General features: G+C 40.6%; 2 protein-coding genes across 13 annotated transcripts in view; one reads left to right on the forward strand and one right to left on the reverse strand.

The window, feature by feature from the left end:
• LOC122877810 (unconventional myosin-IXb) overlaps nt 1-8300 on the reverse strand; it is a 57789-nt gene extending 49489 nt beyond the window's left edge. For 4 of the 10 annotated variants that reach the window (XM_044199905.1, XM_044199903.1, XM_044199908.1 and 1 more), the window contains exon 1: nt 7905-8297. The gene's annotated coding sequence lies outside the window, so the exon portion shown is untranslated. Of the gene's footprint in view, nt 1-7904 lie in introns of all 10 variants that reach the window. The other 6 variants (XR_006378354.1, XM_044199906.1, XM_044199907.1 and 3 more) reach the window with 3 other exon arrangements.
• A 138-nt stretch (nt 8301-8438) lies between these two features.
• On the forward strand, nt 8439-16780 carry s1pr4 (sphingosine-1-phosphate receptor 4). Of its 3 annotated transcripts, none has more exons than XM_044199909.1 (3): nt 8439-8494; nt 9716-9798; nt 14924-16780. In XM_044199909.1, exons 1-3 carry the CDS (start codon nt 8454-8456, stop codon nt 16321-16323), a joined length of 1524 nt encoding a protein of 507 aa, XP_044055844.1. In that variant the 5' UTR covers nt 8439-8453; the 3' UTR covers nt 16324-16780. The 3 variants fall into 3 exon arrangements, with proteins under 3 accessions (XP_044055844.1, XP_044055845.1, XP_044055846.1); XM_044199910.1 differs by lacking the exon at nt 8439-8494 and adding an exon at nt 8742-8779; XM_044199911.1 differs by lacking the exons at nt 8439-8494; nt 9716-9798 and adding an exon at nt 14332-14384.
• The last annotated feature ends 1590 nt before the right edge of the window (nt 16781-18370 follow it).

The raw sequence follows: 18370 nt of genomic DNA on the forward strand, positions 1-18370 counted from the left end.
ATACGCACACCTTTAAAAGAGGATTTTGGCACTAAAACAACCCAAACTACTTATACAAATTCAGGAATTCACAGTCAGTTACTCATGGCAATTGTGTAAGATGAGATAGATGATGGTTGTTTTGAATGTGCTTGTTGGAGGCAGTGTTTTAGATAAAATATTACAATTAAAGCTAAGGTAGGTAATGCTGGAGAAACTAGCAAGAGACAGCTAGATTTTGAAAGTATCCAACTGAAAAAATCCCACCCCCTCCCTTCAGGCCTCCCTCCAAAGCCACTCCCCCAAAACACATTTGGCAGGTAGGTAGGATGTGCTTATTACAGGCCTGCGACAGCCACCCCCCCCCAAAGCATTTGATTTATTGATTGCTGTCGGGATGTAAAGAGAATTTCACCAAATATAACAAAAGTGCTTCTGAAATACATTACTTACCCTAGTTTTAAGTCCAATTTAGCCTTAAAAAAATGGAGCGCAAAGTGCTCTTATGGCTAGTTACTGTCTATTTCCTTGGTAGTTATGGCTAGTTTCTGTATGTTTCCTACAACTGACGGAAATGTCATTATGATAAACATTTAGGTAAATAATAATTATAGATTATTATCCCTGGCCCTCATTAGCTACGCCTAATGATCCAATTTTGACAGTCACCCTCAGAGCTGGACTATAGTGCAGAGTAACAGCAAATAGAGCCTCAGGGTGTGCCCTGGCTCTGCCCATAATCCAGAGCCAAGGGACAGGATCAGTGACCGCAGAGAGGATGGAGGGGGAGGTTACAGCACTCACCACAGCAATCAACTAGTCAGTCAATCTGTATCCCCACACACACACACGCACACACATCAGTCTCCTTCCTGAGGGTGACCACTGCAGCTGAGGGGGCAGGGAGCGAGTGACAAAGGCTTCAACTCAGTATATGAAACTTGAAATCTGAGAAACAAGCACAGATTGGATTTTATATTTTGTGCAAAATGTTGCATTCGTCCGATAGTCGAACCTCGGATTCAGGAGGAGCAGAGTGGTTTTCGTCCCGGTCGTGGAACACTGGACCAGCTCTATACTCTCCATCGGGTGCTCGAGGGTTCATGGGAGTTTGCCCAACCAGTCCACATGTGCTTTGTGGATCTGGAGAAGGCATTCGACCGTGTGCCCCGGGGCGCTTTGTGGGGAGTGCTCTGGGAGTATGGGGTCCGGGGCCCTTTGCTAAGGGCTGTCCGGTCCCTGTATAACCGGAGCAGGAGCTGTGTTCGCATTGCCGGCAGTAAGTCAGACCTGTTCCCGGTGCATGTTGGACTCCGCCAGGGCTGCCCTTTGTCACCGGTTCTGTTCATAATTTATATGGACAGAATTTCTAGGCGCAGTCAGGGGCGGAGGGTGTCCGGTTTGGGAACCACAGGATCTCATCTCTGCTGTTCGCAGATGATGTCGTTCTGATGGCTTCTTCAAACCAGGACCTGCAGCATGCACTGGGACGGTTTGCAGCCGAGTGTGAAGCAGCTGGGATGAGAATCAGCTCTTCCAAATCTGAGGCCATGGTTCTTGACCGGAAAAAGGTGGTTTGCTCTCTTCGCGTGGGTGGGGAGTCCTTGCCCCAAGTGGAGGAGTTTAAGTATCTCGGGTCTTGTTCACGAGTGAGGGACGGATGGAGCGTGAGATTGACAGGCGGATCGGTGCAGCGTCTGCAGTGATGCGGGCGCTGTATCGGACCGTTGTGGTAAAGAAGGAGCTGAGTCGAAAGACAAAGCTCTCGATTTACCGGTCAATCTACGCTCCTGCCCTCACCTATGGTCATGAGCTTTGGGTAGTGACCGAAAGGACAAGATCGCGGATACAAGCGGCCGAAATGGGCTTCCTCCGCCGAGTGGCTGGGCGCTCCCTTAGAGATAGGGTGAGGAGCTCAGTCACACGGGGAGCTCGAGTAGAGCCGCTGCTCCTCCACGTCGAGAGGAGCCAGCTGAGGTGGCTAGGGCATCTGATCCGGATGCCTCCTGGACGCCTCCCTCGGGAGGTGTTCTGGGCATGTCCCACCGGGAGGCGGCCCGGGAAGACCCAGGACACGCTGGAGGGACTATGTCTCTCGGCTGGCCTGGGAACGCCTCGGGATCCCCCCGGAGGAGCTGGAGGAAGTGTCTGGGGCGAAGGAAGTCTGGGAGTCCCTGCTTAGACTGCTGCCCCCGCGACCCGGCCCCGGATAAGCGGAAGAAGATGGATGGATGGATGGATGGATGGATGTTGCATGCGTTAATAACCAGTAGTGATATTGATGCATGGAACATGCGACACTTCAACAAACAAAGTAGTTTGTTGAGAAACAAATGGTGGACTCATGCAAAAGATGTCATAATGTACTGTGGACAGTTAAACTATTTTGTGTGTTTTTGTAGCTGACATGTTTTTGTTTGGTGGCCCTGTGTGGCCACTGCTCAGTTTTGGCTGACAAGTAGCAGGCTCTCACTGGGAGATCTCCAACCACAGGAGTCTCTGCCGGAGCTAAAGCCCACTCATCAAAATCACTAACAGAGAGTAACTCATACCACCTCATGTCAAAAAAGTACAAAAAAAAACCAAACAAACAGCTAAAGAGTCAAAAAGCTGAAATCTTTTTGAAAATCTGGGCTGCTGAGCTGCATGTAGCACAACTGGTATAACTGGGTTATTGTTGGTATCTCTACATCCATAAATCAGAATGTGATAAAAGCCATGTAATGTAAACACTCTGGAGGGTTACTACCCTCCCCCCAAAATGGTAAAAATAAAGATGTCACAAATAGATTTTAAATCTAAATGCCATATGAAGTCAGTGTACTCAAGCTGCCTGAAAGTGGTTAAAAGATGTCTTCCATGATGTTGATAGACCACTTTTCACTTCACTGTGGAAAATTCTTGAGTTGTATATTTTGGTTAAAAATTTTGCTTGGCTTATAACTGTGCCTATAATCAGAATCTAAACAAGCAGATTTGGTATAATCATAATCAAGCTTTGATCCCAATCATCTTGACTTGATGTGTTTGGACCCTGCAATGATGGCTGAGTGAAGACTAAGGCACAACAAACAAATGCACTGTAAGTAGGCCATCCCTAAACAGTCGGTCTGCCTTTTCCTCACTTATACCCTATCATTACAGCTGGGTCTATTTATAAAGCCCATAAATTCAGCTTGCCACATTGAAAGAGCCAAGTTACCAAGGAGTTTGAGGAATTGATGACTTTAAAACCTCACCACTCTCCCTCCCTTTACCTCGCCTTGTCTACTCACACAAACGGCCTTGCTCACTCACTAACTTTCTTTTGCTTACCCTCTCAATCTGGTCCAGTCTACAAAATACAGGTCACTGCAAATCCACACTGCAAAGCTCGGTTAGCAGCTTTCTGCAGAACGCAAGGCTATTTTTTCTTTCACCACAGAAAAGCAGACCCTGGAGCATTCCTGTCACATTATTGCAATAAGCGCTGACACACTGTATGTACACAAAAGTACGCACATATGCATACATGGTGTCCCATTTCTCCTTTCTGACCTCCTCCTTTCCATTCCTTCTCCTTTGTCTTCATACACCTACCCAGCTTGCTTTACTGAGTGAACAGGTAACAGTGATGGGAATCATCCAGTTTTTACCAATGGCAGCATATTCAAATCAACTGTCAACGTCTGAGATGAGTAGATATGGAGATGGAGCTCTTTTAACGGCTGAGTGATATAAGATCTTAGATTCTGCTCTCCTGAAGTTATGATACTAGCAGCTGAACCAGCCCACAGGTTTACAAAAGGCAGAATGAAACCTAACCCAGCCTATCTTTGTGTTCTTGGGCAGCAGTGTAAGTAACAGAGTGATACAGACATTTTCCTGATGAGCACACAAGCCTCTACATGTCTGACTTTCTTGTCAAGCCCTTGCCAATCAGCCCTTCAGTATACCTCATGTAGCAAACAAATTGGCACTTAGTCAACACTCATTTCTCAACATTTACAGGACCAAATAAAAAAATATATAAATATAGTATAACAAAAAAACATATTGCCCAATGTTTAGTCATGCCATTTATGTTCTTTTCCGCTATGCTTGCTTTCTCCTTTAGTCCAAACACAAAAAAAATGATTGGGCTACCTGAAATAATAATCTGTCAGATCAATTAAAGTTTGTCCACCACCTAAAGAATATACCATTGATAAGAAGTGTGTTGCACAGGCCTCAAGATAGCTGAGTTAGCTGGTCTATCCGACCCACTGAGGCTGTCCTGCAGAGCCATGGGACTGCAGGTGCCTGCGTCATTCCACAGGTAGCATACATTATCATTGCCCAGTACACCAACTGCACAGACACAACGAATGCTGCTAAGGGACTCATTAGAAATAACTCTGCTGCCACAGCACACCATAGCTCGACCTGTTCTTCTGTCCTTGTTCTGTCAGAACCTAAATTAGTCAGATTCTGAAGCAAAACATAAAAAGAGGAACCCAAGAACAACCTAATACTGAACTCGCATGAACAGGGTTACAATACAGTACACAAACCATACATCTTTGCTTTGAACTAGGCAAACGGACAAAATACAACAAGGTATTTTTGCACCTATATCTTGTGCAATTTCTTCACCATTCTTCACCCACCACTTCATCATTGTTGCCTTTAAAAAACATTTTACATTTTTATAAACTATCTTGCTAGCTGCGGTTGTGGTGTCACAGCAAAGAGCAGCTTGCCTGATGGGCATCGTATTTGGAAACAACTAAAGTTCCTCTAATGTGGTTCAGGTTGATGATCCAGAACAGCTACAGACCTAAATTTACTAAAAACACTGGCATAGTACAATAAGCAGGACACTGCCTCTACAGATTAAACTAACAGCTCTGTGGATTGTTAAAACACACAAAGCTTAGCTGAGATAAGACTGATTTATAGTGTTATTTGTGAGGAAATTAGTATTTAATAAAAACACAAGGTAAGATTTTGTGGTTGAAAAAAATTTAATAAAACTGAATATGAAAGTTGAGTCTGAGGAAACCCTTGAATCTCTCCTGTGAGAAATGTTGGCACAGCTATGATCGAGGCAATTATCTTTTCATCCGCAGTTTCACACAATTGCATCCAGCAGGATGTGTAGACCAATTACAACTCAAGGCTGAATTGGTCTTCCTTACCCCACCCCCTTCTTGTCCTCAACCACTGTCAGCTCTGCAGTGGGGTTTGCAGAGTACCAACCATTAGCAGGGGGCCATATGGCCCTTTTCTTTCAAAGACGGCAGAGAGCCATTCTGTGGATTGCCTGAGTGTTTAGAAGCACTACAAGGAGGTATGGGATACAATTGGCTGTGTGTTGCAACATAACTTGGGGGAGGGGGATCTGTTTGCAATAATTTGAAGATATTGGGACAGGTCTGTTAAGTGGGGAAAAAAACCCAACACATTTTGCTTAATATTACAGTTCAGATATGTTCATATCTGAAAATGATCTGTATTCAGTAATATCCCATCTCTTCCCTTTTACATTTTTAAATAGTTACTAGAATTGAAATTGTGAGAGAGGAATACATTTAATACATTTTGAATTTATTAAAATACTTCAAAATTTTAATAAATGGAGATTTGACTGTTAAGCTGTCTCTAAGGGATCGGGATGTTAATTAGATTTTGAATTTGACAGATGGGGACCTTGATTGGATTGAATATGCTGATGCTTGATCCACAGCACAGAGTAGTTGGCAGGCCCTACACCATCGTTGCACATACACCCACCACTCATTCACACGCCTCCTGGAGAAGGTGGTCCATTTTTTTGTCAAATTAACTTTACGATGCTCATAAAGGTTATATTCAATTGCTCTATTACTGACTATTAAAATTTCAATATAAATAATAGACATGTAAGGTCATATATGTTGTATAAATTAAATGTAATCTACATTCGGTTTAATGTCACTTCCAAAGTTTGGTCTTGAAGACTTAATTTAAAGGCAGTCTGGTTGCGTTCTTCTTTTTAATGAGATGTCAGTTTATTTATATTCCATGCAGAAGCTTTGTAGTGATGAACTGCGTTGTGCTTTTTTTAATCCAAAAACACCTGATGAACAACCTGACTGTTTTGTTGCAGTTATTTGAATAATTACGTGTCCATTTGTGGTAAAGAAATGACTGTTATTATTAATGTTCTTATTGATTATAACTAAAAAAAAAAACAACAACAAAAAAAACACATAGTAATTAAAATATAATTTGCTAAGAAAACTACACTCAAAAACTTAAAATAAAATGGAATAGGATAGGTTAATTCCACCCAGTACAAACTGATTCCCCACCTACTTGTTTTGCAGGGTTTCAGTACATTTGCTGTACATCCCTAAACCCCCCAGCAGGTGAATATTTATAATTTTCCACTCTTTAGCCTGACAGCTTATTTCAAGCCATTCATGAAGGCCTGGGTCACGACATGTGGCTTATTAAGCTGCTTGTGTGACAGAAGAAAGTGTAAAGATATTATTTCACCATGAGGAAATTACTTGCTAGCTAGGCCACTATAAGAGCACACATGTTCAGACCAAAGTAAACCAGAGAGACGGAATGAGGGAAATGGAGAGGGAGAGGAACTTCCAAGTGAAGTGCATATGTGCGTAATTTTAGTGTTCCTATGTATGATTACTTTTTTTCCATCACCCAGACGTTAGTCATGTAGCGAGAACTTGGTCCTTGTGTGGAAGATTTTGTTAAGGGTTTGCTAATGTGCTACTGTATGGAAGAACCAGCTACAAAATGATCACATCAGTGTGATTATTTTATATTTGTTTCTGAATAAATTTGCCATGACATAATATTATTCAACATTGGAAAACATCCTTATAAATATCATGCTATTGATTTCAACCATATCTCCAGTCCTAATTGTTGACCTCTAAATTGATGAGGTGACAGTAGTTTAAGATGATTACAGACATAAACCAGGGGTGGGTGATATTAATATTAGTGTGCAATGATAGTAAAAGTAAGTAGAGGCAATCACTGCTGATATTACTCAGCCAGACAGTCAAATAAGTTCAGAAAGTTGTCGGTTAGTTGCAGTGATGTAGTTAAGTCTGGGGAAAAGACATTTAAGTTGTATTATTATATCAGAGTAAAAGTCTCAGACAATACTTATCCCATATAACTATAACAATATTGTATCAATATATCTCCCAGCGCTAAATATATCTGTTGCTTCATTTTTGCTGAATTATACTACTTCACCTATCCTGGCAATCATGGCTGTATTCAGCCATAAATTGTGCCCCATGGAGGGCACATAATAACAGTAATGATACACTGGTAATTTGGATAAGTTGTAGCTGCCCCCTTCTAGACTATTCCGGTTGGATTTATATCAAGGACCCACTCAAGACTCTGCAAAAACTCAACACTGTGGAGCTTTTTCTGAAATCCAAGTGAGCCTTGTTGACCCCAACAAAACCTAAATCCACTGACATGTAGGTTAGTCACATTATCAACCAGGCCTGGGGACATTGCTCTGCAACAAGTCAGCCTACATTCTCAGCTCATTCACACACTGGATGCAACTATGTAGGCGGCTGTGATCAACTATTATCATTACAGTCAGCCAGGACGGCTGTGAAAGACAGCTAGTAAGCTAGCTCCATTTTGTCTTAAAAATGGGACGTTAAAAACTAACTTTAAACGGTTAAAAGGGTTAACGTTAGTAGTCGGAGATATTCACTGAGCTAGCTACTTCACAACAACTTCCTATAACAGCTCGGTCAATGCAGTGCCTCGTAGCCATACAAATTAAACTCATGTCCTTCGACAACAATAATTCAAAATATTTCGATTAATTCATCACTTTGCCATATAAACTTTTGCTTTAAAGAACATGCTCGTATAAACCCAAGTGCACAAGCAGACATTATTTAACGTAACGTTACCTTTCCCGGCAGTTTTTCTCATTGTCTTGGTGTAATCCTTAATTGCCTTCCTCGCAATTCAACCAAAAATAAATGATAACCGAGTCGCAGCTTTTCGGTTTGTGGTTTGTTTTCTCTTTTGATTAAACCAAGACTGACTTGTACCAACTAGGATAACAACGGTGGAGTCCCAGACAGACAAAGCTCCCAGTTGAGTCAGTTTGAAACCGGGGTGGAGAAAAAATAAAAACGAACCGACAAAAAAACGTAGCCTACTTACACGCTTAACGTTATATTAAATAAAGAAGAGCAGTCTCTGGGATAAAATAGGCTCAAAAGTCCAGTCTTTCCTGACAGACTGTGTGGTTTCAGACCGGCTAACCACCTAGCCTGTCGCTACTTCCTTTCTCTTGTCTAAATAACAGAAGCAGTCTGAGCGGTGGAAAAAAAAGTTGAGGAAAAAGGCACAAGCCAGATTCTATACAATGAAGGCACCCTGTTGATTCTGCACATTTATTAAACAACAGCGCCCTCTGCAGGATTACGGCGGTGGTACTACACGGCGGCACAATGGCTCTGGTGTCAGCAATATTGCTAAACTATGAGCTCAGGTGATGTACGTAGATGCGCATTTATTATTCAAGTAGAAAAATCTCATTACACTAGACACAAATGACAGCTCGGTTTTGTCTTAAAATGAGTTTATGAGCTGTATTCTGCCGCCAGCATTTGGTTTCAGTTGAACATTTTGTTGCTATTAGCAACCACTACTGGCACAGTTCCACAGCAGTTTAACTAACATTGTTAGAGCCACCATTTTGTCAGATCTGTGACCAAGCAAATATTGACAGGCATCTTTTATCTTCCCCTAAAATGCCATTATTACAGCGTTATATGTAGGTACTCTTTTTTAATTATACCTATTTTGTGATTGTTGATTTGTTTATTTAGCTTTTCTGTGTTAATTTTACTGCCAACTAATACTAGTTGTCTGAGGCGAATGTGTGCTAATACAACATCCTAAGTAACCTTTAAATTACTGCTTGTGATAACTTTAAGGCCTGTGTATTTTACTCGTTACTCTTTTGGACTCTCTGTGTATGTTTACTAGATTAATTAGTATTGTGTACTCCCTATGGGGGATTTGATTGTTGATTTTTCACCAGTGATATTTTGTTTCTTCCTGATGAGGGACAATGTACCTAATTCAGTCTTCTAGTCTACACTTCTGTAAATCCAGTTTCTTCATTACTGTACTAATTTATCTTTAAAATACCTAATGCCTAACTTTTGTTCATGGTATGGTAGATGATATTTAATTGTTTTCTGATTTGTAATCACTATCATTAAATTTGTTGTGTTTTATCCAACACCATTTCCATAGCTTAACCATTGCTTCCAGTAAAAACCTCAAAGACTAACTAACCACTGCCTTAAACCTTTATTAGAAATGTTTAGCTCACTGCATAGATTGTGTTTTTTAAAGTGTAGAAGACCTTCCTCAACATGCAAACAAGGAGTGACTTGTTATAATGAAATAAATTAATTTTACATTGAGGAATTGAGATTTCTCAAGCTCGTTGTTAAATGCAAAACCAACAGTCCAAAATTGGGATTAACAATTAAATTTACAAAGAATTCATTCATTACAAGAAGTAATTTATTCCAATTCATGTTACAAGTTGTGTCTGTTATCCATATTTAACATTAACATTACAATTCAATTACAACAATTACAAAGGAAAAAATAATTTTGTGACATTTCATGATTTCAGTTAGCTTTTTAGCATCTTCAGCGGTCTCACAGAGATGCTGCATGTTTTCCTCGACAGGAAAATGACTGTAATACTGCTTTGTGGCCACCAGATGTTGACTGCTCAACACCATGCAAGTCAGTATCTTTACCCCAAAGACTGTAAGTTAACACTCAAGCAAACACATTTGTTTGAAATAGGTTGTTTCGTAAATTGCACCATTTGGCCATATGGTTTCACCATAATAAAAAGCTATATTGTGACCACTAACCTGTCTCTCAACCATGAGATTAAAATGACAATCTTTTCCTTTCAGGCTCTTGGGGTCTAGTACCACCATCAAGCCATTTCTCCAACAAATTGTACATAATTCCCAACAGATTTTTTACACAAACGATTTTAACTGTTTCCATCATCCTTGGATCAGAGTTCTGATATTTGTTATTGTTTGACCACAACACACAATGTGAGTTGACATCAAAGATCCACAAGAGGAAGGGAGGTGGTTTCCCTAAAAGTTTAAAGCTCCACTAATCAATATTTTTTATATTAACAATGAATCAAGTGGCTGTGAGTAATGTGAAAAGGCTGGTGGTGCAGTGGATGTGTAAGTAGGCAACTGGTTGCTTATATGTGAGCCATCTGCAGGTTTTTATTCAAATTCTAATAAGTTGGTGGAGGCTTTGGTTGCAATGAAAACCTGAAGACTGTTGGGTCTTAGAGTCTTCTTACATGACAGATGTGTCTGTCAGCTTGTTATGGAGTTATAAGTGGTCCAAAAATGAGTAAATGCAACTGTAAATGAGTGAAGAACTTTGAATTACATAGAACAGATACATGCTGCACAGCATGTTCTGATATTTTAAAAGGAAACTCCACTGTTTTCACACATCAAAGTCTGTTTACATTGCATTGGCTGGAGCTGTAGTCGTCAAGCAAATGAAAAAAATCTGGAGGTGTGGAGTTAGAAAGAAGTGAGCTTATCAGACCTCTGTAGCCCGCTCCTCATCTCTGCATGAGGCTAGTGGCTCGAGGCTACTTTAGCCGCTACTAGCATAACACACCCGAATCTCCAACCAAACTGTCGGCATTTAGGTTGCATTGTGGGAAATGTAGGCGCCATGTTTTGACCTCTATGGTTTTGACAAGAAAGAAGATTGCATGTAATAAAAAAGAAGATATTTTTGGTTCTGCTGCATCAATTTTCATGCTTTTTTTACTGGCCATCACAAGTCCAACAATGGTATAGAAATGCAATGCTAAATAAGTGGATTGCTCTTAAGAATGCTGCATGTCTGATCACACCATAATCAGTGATGTAAGAGCAAGGTGTTTTCAATCATTCGTCAAAGGCTCCTGTTGTTGTGATATTATTGGTTGGGGGCAAAAAGCACAAAATAATTCAAAGTTTAAACCCACGGACAGCAGTACAGCAGCAATTTTATGGGTTGTTTCATGTTTTAATGTTATACGAGAGAATATCAAATTGAACAACTGTTCAACTGTGAGATAAGAAACTTTGTTGGGGTGATGAATCAAGCTTATTTTGCAGTAGCTCAATTTTCAGGTCAGGTCCTCCATGTGCTTGGACCTAAGCAGCAACTATCAAAGCTGAACACAAAGGCAAATATGTGCCTAAATATGAAGTCTCTGTAATACTCACCAAATGCTGACACTAAGAAAACTCTGGCTTTGTCATAATGTCCACTTCTACAGACTTCTACATGTGTTCATGACTGGTCCACGAGGGCTCACTGTGAAATTAGCAAGGCCCTTTTTTGATTGTTTTATGCACATTTTCCATAACTCTGCAATACTTTGTTTGAGGTGTTACTATACCCACAATTCATAGTATTCCAATGTTAAAAACACGGAAAGTCTGAAATCATTAAACAAAGATAAAGAGCTGGCAAGAACAAGTTTCCATAGCAGTATATTAAAATTGAGCAACAAACACTCACACTTTGAATTACATAGAACAGATACATGCTGCACAGCATGTTCTGATATTTTAAAAGGAAACTCCACTGTTTTCACACATCAAAGTCTGTTTACATTGCATTGGCTGGAGCTGTAGTCGTCAAGCAAATGAAAAAAATCTGGAGGTGTGGAGTTAGAAAGAAGTGAGCTTATCAGACCTCTGTAGCCCGCTCCTCATCTCTGCATGAGGCTAGTGGCTTGAGGCTACTTTAGCCGCTACTAGCATAACACACCCGAATCTCCAACCAAACTGTCGGTATTTAGGTTGCATTGTGGGAAATGTAGGTGCCAGGTTTTGACCTCTATGGTTTTGACAAGAAAGAAGATTGCATGTAATAAAAAAGAAGATATTTCTGGTTCTGCTGCATCGATTTTCATGCTTTTTTTACTGGCCATCACAAGTCCAACAATGGTATAGAAATGCATTGTGGGAAATGTAGGCGTCAGGTTTTGACCTCTGACTCTGCAATGCTTTGTTTGAGGTGTTACTATACCCACAATTCATAGTATTCCAATGTTAAAAACACGGAAAGTCTGAAATCATTAAACAAAGATAAAGAGCTGGCAAGAACAAGTTTCCATAGCAGTATATTAAAATTGAGCAACAAACGTTTTATTATGAGAGTGTGCATGTTGACATGGGTTTCTCCCTACAGTCCAAAGACATGCAGTGCTGTTGAATTGGAAACTAAATGCCTGTAGGTGTGATAGACCGGCGACCTGTCTGCATGCTCTCCCACCCAGTGCATACTGGGATAGGCTTCAGACCCCTGCAACTCTGAACAGGATAAACAAATATAAAAGCTGGTGGCAGGAGGAGTTTGTTGGATATCATTGGACCAACAAAATGATCACTGGACTGACTCGAGGGCATAAGCACAGTCTTATTTAGAGCCACTACAATAAAAGCCTACAGGGCTGGTTCTGCTTAACAGTTAAACAAAAAAACAAACACACACACACACTTGTGGTTTAGAATACGCACTTTGTGGTTGCAGTGCTGTTTGAAGTTATATTTTCAGAGTAAGGGCGTTGGTAACAGTCATGGGTGTTGTTAACACCTTGGGTTGCGATAGCTTAGTGTGTATTTTTTTAAACTGCGTTTTTCTTTGCCCTCATTTCATTTAAAATTACAGGCTTGCCACAGTATCAATAGATTTATATAGAAGAACATATATCCTATATCAAAGCTTTTATAATATGGTTTATTGATGCATGTCTGGGTTTTTTTTTTACATCTCAGGACTGAAAAGGAGAAGTTGTGTTAGAAATTAGCTACTTTGATTTCATGGGGAAGGCCCATGAAATGTATGCCTCATTACAGTTACACTTGACCTACAATGTAGGTCAAGTCTCTCAAAGTCAAATAACATTTGCATTGTTTCTGTCTATACATGTGCTCTCTCCTTTCTTGCTCTTGAATGGAGAAACCATGCAAACGGGAGAACTGTTGAGTGAAACCACAGAAACATTTGTGATGGACATAGATGGAAGATGACAGATAATACCCACTTGCAATGTTTTCTTATTACTAAAATAACATTTTCTATGAGCATGAAAAACAATATTTTCTTAGAGAAACATTTGGGGCATTGGCCTGATTATAGTTATATTTTCTCAAAGGTTTCAATTGACTTTTTCTAGCATGCTTTTGAAGCATTTGATAAATGATAATTATAGTGCACTGATACAATTAGAGCCTACTATGTTGAAAGCTTGAAATATATAATCACAGCTCTTTGAAAACTCCACTCTAAAGAGCAAATGAGTTCTGGTTTTGCTCATATTTGAAAAGTGGTTTCTTGATTTTGGGGTCTGGCATCACTTTCTGGTGCTTGCAAGATGCCTCGTATGCTGGTTCTCAGTATATTATATGATTATGGTTGACTTGAAAGTGGTCTCAATGCCACTGCCTGTCTTATGTCTTATGCCATGTGGTTAGGGTCTGCTGGTGCATGGTTGGAGGTTTGTCAAGTGTGCCATGCATGGTGACATTAACAGCATGAAGTGAATAATGTGACTGTGGCCTGTCAATCCAAACCAACAACCACAGCTGTGCGATGAGACGTATGAAACCTTCTATCTGCAGGGAGGGGCGCATTTCCATCTGATTGGGATTTCCTGTTTTTCTCTTATAGTTTCTGAGAAATATTGAGAAAAATAAATTCTAATTTGAGGCTTTTGTAATAACGCCTTGGCTAATAAGTGCAAGTGAGATTCTTGCCACATATCCTTAAAAATATTGAGTCACAAAACATTTACAATTGGCTTAGTGTGGCACGTGTTTTGAAAGAGCCTTTCCCGTATAAGTTATCATAGTGCAGCTTGAGCAATAGGATTTGGATGTGCTGTTGTAGTAAAATCTGCATGATGTCCTGGGAAAACATCACGATCTTGATGCACCAGAAAAGTGGTGGAAAATTGTTAAATATCAGTTAGGATAAAATAGATTTTGTGAAATAGACGGAAGATACTTTTCGAACAATTTTGACTTCTTTGTGAAATTTTAGAATTGTAGGCTGTAAAATTCTCACTGGTGCTTCGTGTCATTTTACATGATGATGGAACAAAAGTGACTGCAATCTCTCTGTTGCATATCAAGTGTGTGTGTGTGTGTTTGTGTGTGTGTAGTGTGTGTGTGTAGTGTGTTTTGGGTGTGGACTATCTAACCTTCTCTGGCTTACTTCCCCATCAAAAATATGCAATCTGTAGTCAACGTTAACTACGTTGTCTTCTCACACACTCAGCATCACCTCCAGCAGCCTAAGTAAGTACTCTTCACTGCACAGCATTTACTTCACTCTACAGTAATGGATATCATTTAATTTTAAAACAGATTTCAGAATTTCCACTTAACTCTTGGGGTGCAGCATGCAGTACTTGATGTGTACTGGACAAATTAATGTATTTTTTGCTCAGATTTGATTTAAAACAATATGAACCTTGGAAAAAAGCTTTCTGTTTCTTTAGTCATTTTTGATTAATTTATTTTGATTGATGTCACTGAAGAGATTTTAGGAGGGGAAAAAAAGAAAAAACTTAACTGATGTTTTTGCCCATTTTGTATTCTTGTAAGAAACAATGTGTATTTCCTTCGCGTGTTGATTTAAATGCCCTCTGCAGCTGCTCAGTCATCCTGTGTTAACCACAACTAGGTGGAGTGTTGTGGCATATGAGGGGCATTTAAATGATGCCTTTTAAATTGATTAAAGCACTGTATTGAGGAAGCACACAATACAGTTATGAGAGTGAGAGGATTTTTTTTCACATAGCCATGTTGAAATTGTTCTTATTTCTTCTTTTCAGGTGTGTGTTGTGTACAGGCAGAGCTCCAGTGGTTAGAGTGTGATGATAGCCTGTTTGATCACAGGAGTTCCACACTAATTCCCTTGCAGCTCGTACCAGCTCGGTTCAACCTGTTCCCACCGACAGCCTTGATCTTGACCAGCTCAGCCGTCGCTATGAATGTCTTCTCCTCCCTCACTTCCTCCTCCTCATGCCCCGACTTGTACCACTTACCCAGTTACCCCAGCAACACCACCATATCGGATGACACAGCCACAGCCACTGGGATTAGCCATGTGATCTTGCGCCATTACAACCACACCGGCCGCCTGCAGAACAGGACCATCTCAAACACCCAGAGCCACATCAGTGCCTCCACGGCCGTCTTCCTCTTCTTCAGTATTTTCATCATCCTGGAGAATCTCATGGTGCTGGTGGCAGTCATCTCCCGCATCCGCCACAGTCGGCGCTGGGTTTACGTCTGCATTGCCAACATCACGCTCAGTGACCTCCTCACCGGCGCTGCCTACGTTGTCAACATCTGTTTGTCTGGCAGCCAGACATTTCGCCTCACCCCTGCTCTGTGGCTCTTCAGGGAAGGGATGCTGTTTGTGGCCCTGGCAGCTTCCATATTCAGTTTGTTGCTGATTGCTGTGGAGCGTTACACCACTATGATGAAGCCACTGCCCCAGAAGTCCACCAGGAAGACCTACTATAGGATCTACGGCTTGGTGGCACTCTGCTGGGTTTTGGCGCTGGTGATTGGCTTCCTCCCCTTGCTGGGTTGGAACTGTGTGTGCAGCCTGGATGGATGCTCCACCCTCCTCCCTCTCTACTCCAAGACCTACATCTTTTTCTCCCTTATCATTTTCTTCCTCATCCTCCTGGCTATTGGCGTGCTCTATGGTGCCATCTACTGCCACGTACACAGGAGTGCACAGCTGGGCCCCCAGCGTAGTCGCAAGCGGTCCTTGGCTCTGCTTAAAACTGTGATCACCATTGTTGGGGTCTTTATGATCTGCTGGGGGCCACTGTTCCTGCTGCTACTGGTGGATTTCTTCTGTGTCTCCCGCCAGTGTGCGCTGCTGTTCAGCGCTGACTTTTGCATCTCCCTGGCTGTCCTCAACTCCGGCCTGAACCCCATCATCTACGCCCTGGGCAGCAGTGAGATGAGGAAGGCTATTGCAGAGCTGCTGTGCTGCTGCTGCCTGAGGTCTGGCCTCTGTCACCCAGACACATTCACATCCAAGGAGACCAACAGCACCTCAGAGAGCAGGAGGGACAGTCTGAGGAACAGTTTTAACAAGGTCAGGAATCTGAGCGTGGCCTCTCCACCATCAACTCCTAACAAGCCTCGCAGGGCACCCAAAAAATATAGGCTGAGCTCCACTACCAGCTGCCTGTCAGTTTCAAGTGGTTAAACCACAATGTGCTCCCCTCCCAAGCAAATAAGACCTGTGTGCACTGATACACATCTAACCGTTTCCTCTGAGTTTTGGTTTGAATGTTCAGTGCTTTGCCAGCAGGTACTTGCATTGATGATTACACACTGTCAGAAAAGTTTGCAATAATATCACAAAAAGCAGGAGTTTTTTATTCAATTACAAGACATATATTTTCTTAATGCATTTTACAGTTACACTTGATCTGTTGTTGCACTGTACTTGTTGATATTACAGAGTCAAAAAAATGTTTATGTATATTATGGCAGATTATTTACAAGAAGTATTATATACAAAAGAGTTAACATGGAAATGTATAATGTGCAGAATGGAAAAATATGTATATATGTATTGTAATTAACATGTAACATTTTGTGTAAGCCTGATGTTTTATTGTATACAGACAACTAAAAATAATAAAGTTTATTTTGCTTTATATATGAGTGCATGCTGATTTCAGTAAGTATACTACCTCTGCTTTCCTCTGGAGGGAGACACATGATCAACACCTTGATTGGCTTCTGCGGATGGATCAGATGATTAGATTTTCCCAGCAAGAAAATAGACATTACAGTAATCTCAACACAAATGCTTAATAGTTTTTCTAAATTTACCATATATAACTTTTACATATCCCACCACATTAAAGTGACATATTTTAATCTGTGCCAAAAACAAGATGTTTGTTCACTAATCAGTTTAATGCAGGCTTGGCAAAACACACAAATATTCTTAACTTTAGTTTTAAAGGTTTGTCATCTTTGTCAGACTTAACAGACACGTCAAAAGGCCTTTTCCGGGCTACTCTCCGCTCCCTGCTTTTCTGACAGGATGACTGATTGAAGTTCAGAACAGAGGAGGTGAGGGCTGGGACTGCAGCCCCAAGGGCACACACAGCCAGGCTAATTGATAAATTCATTATGACAGTCTGGCGGGGTAGATAGATAAGGTTCAGTCGATAGTATGCACCTGTAAGTTATACAGGCTATGCTACTGTACTTCTGCTCCTGCATACTGGAACAACTTATTTTGTCTTCATGTGAGATTTAAGTATTTTGAGTATTTTCACAAAACAAAAGCCTATAGTCTGCTATTCAGCAAAGGCAGAGTATGCAAAGTGTGCAGCTCTTTTATTTAAGTCTCACTAGCCGTGAGAAGTCAACACTGTAGGCTATTTAAAGGTTGAAGATTTGAAAGTTCCCACTTTCAGAATAATGTGTTTGCTTTACTTTCTGAAGTATCTATTTTCACACTTTGGCAGTAGCCCAGTTCTCACATCATATCTTAAAGGAATAACCATTTACATTTTAAAGCCCTATTTCTCTATATCATTAAATATTCATGACTAATTAAGCAACAACTGAAGTTAACGTTCAGAAAATATTATATATAGTTATTATTTATTCAGCTTTTAACACTCAAAATCTCAGCTAATGTGTTGCAGGGTGGTGTAGTTTGATTTGAGTGACAGTTGCCTGGAAACCAACTGTAATCAGATTCTGATTCAAATGTTGCTAAAAGTACGTGACATCACCTTTTTCCAACTAAACTCCACCCACTTCAAACTAGCAGAGCACAGGCAAAACCACAAAAAACAGATATCTCCCATGTAAAATAACAAGAAATATTCTTGTGTAGAAAATAGTGTGTTCATGTAGCACAAAATTCGCTCAGAGTAAGAAGCTGATGGAGAAAACGTGTTTTTAGGCCCTTTAACCACAAAGCACCCAGGCCAGCTTGAAATCAGTTTTATAAATATAAATGAACAAATATATGTCAAGAGGCCTGTTTTGTCCCATTTTGTTTGTTTTTACTTCAGTGAACATTAAAATCCTACATGTTTTATTTTAGCGGAAAACTCAAACCATTTGAAAACCATTAAAATAATAATGTGTCAGCAGACATTCTGAAAATGATTGATGCATTACAAATCATTTGACAGATCAATCTGCTGATAAGAGTCTGTGGTGGTGGATTGTGTGTGTGTGTGTGTGTGTGTGTGTGTGAGTCATGTTCACAAACCCAT

This window comes from Siniperca chuatsi, linkage group LG6 (genome assembly GCF_020085105.1).
Source record: "Siniperca chuatsi isolate FFG_IHB_CAS linkage group LG6, ASM2008510v1, whole genome shotgun sequence".
NCBI lineage: Eukaryota > Metazoa > Chordata > Actinopteri > Centrarchiformes > Sinipercidae > Siniperca > Siniperca chuatsi.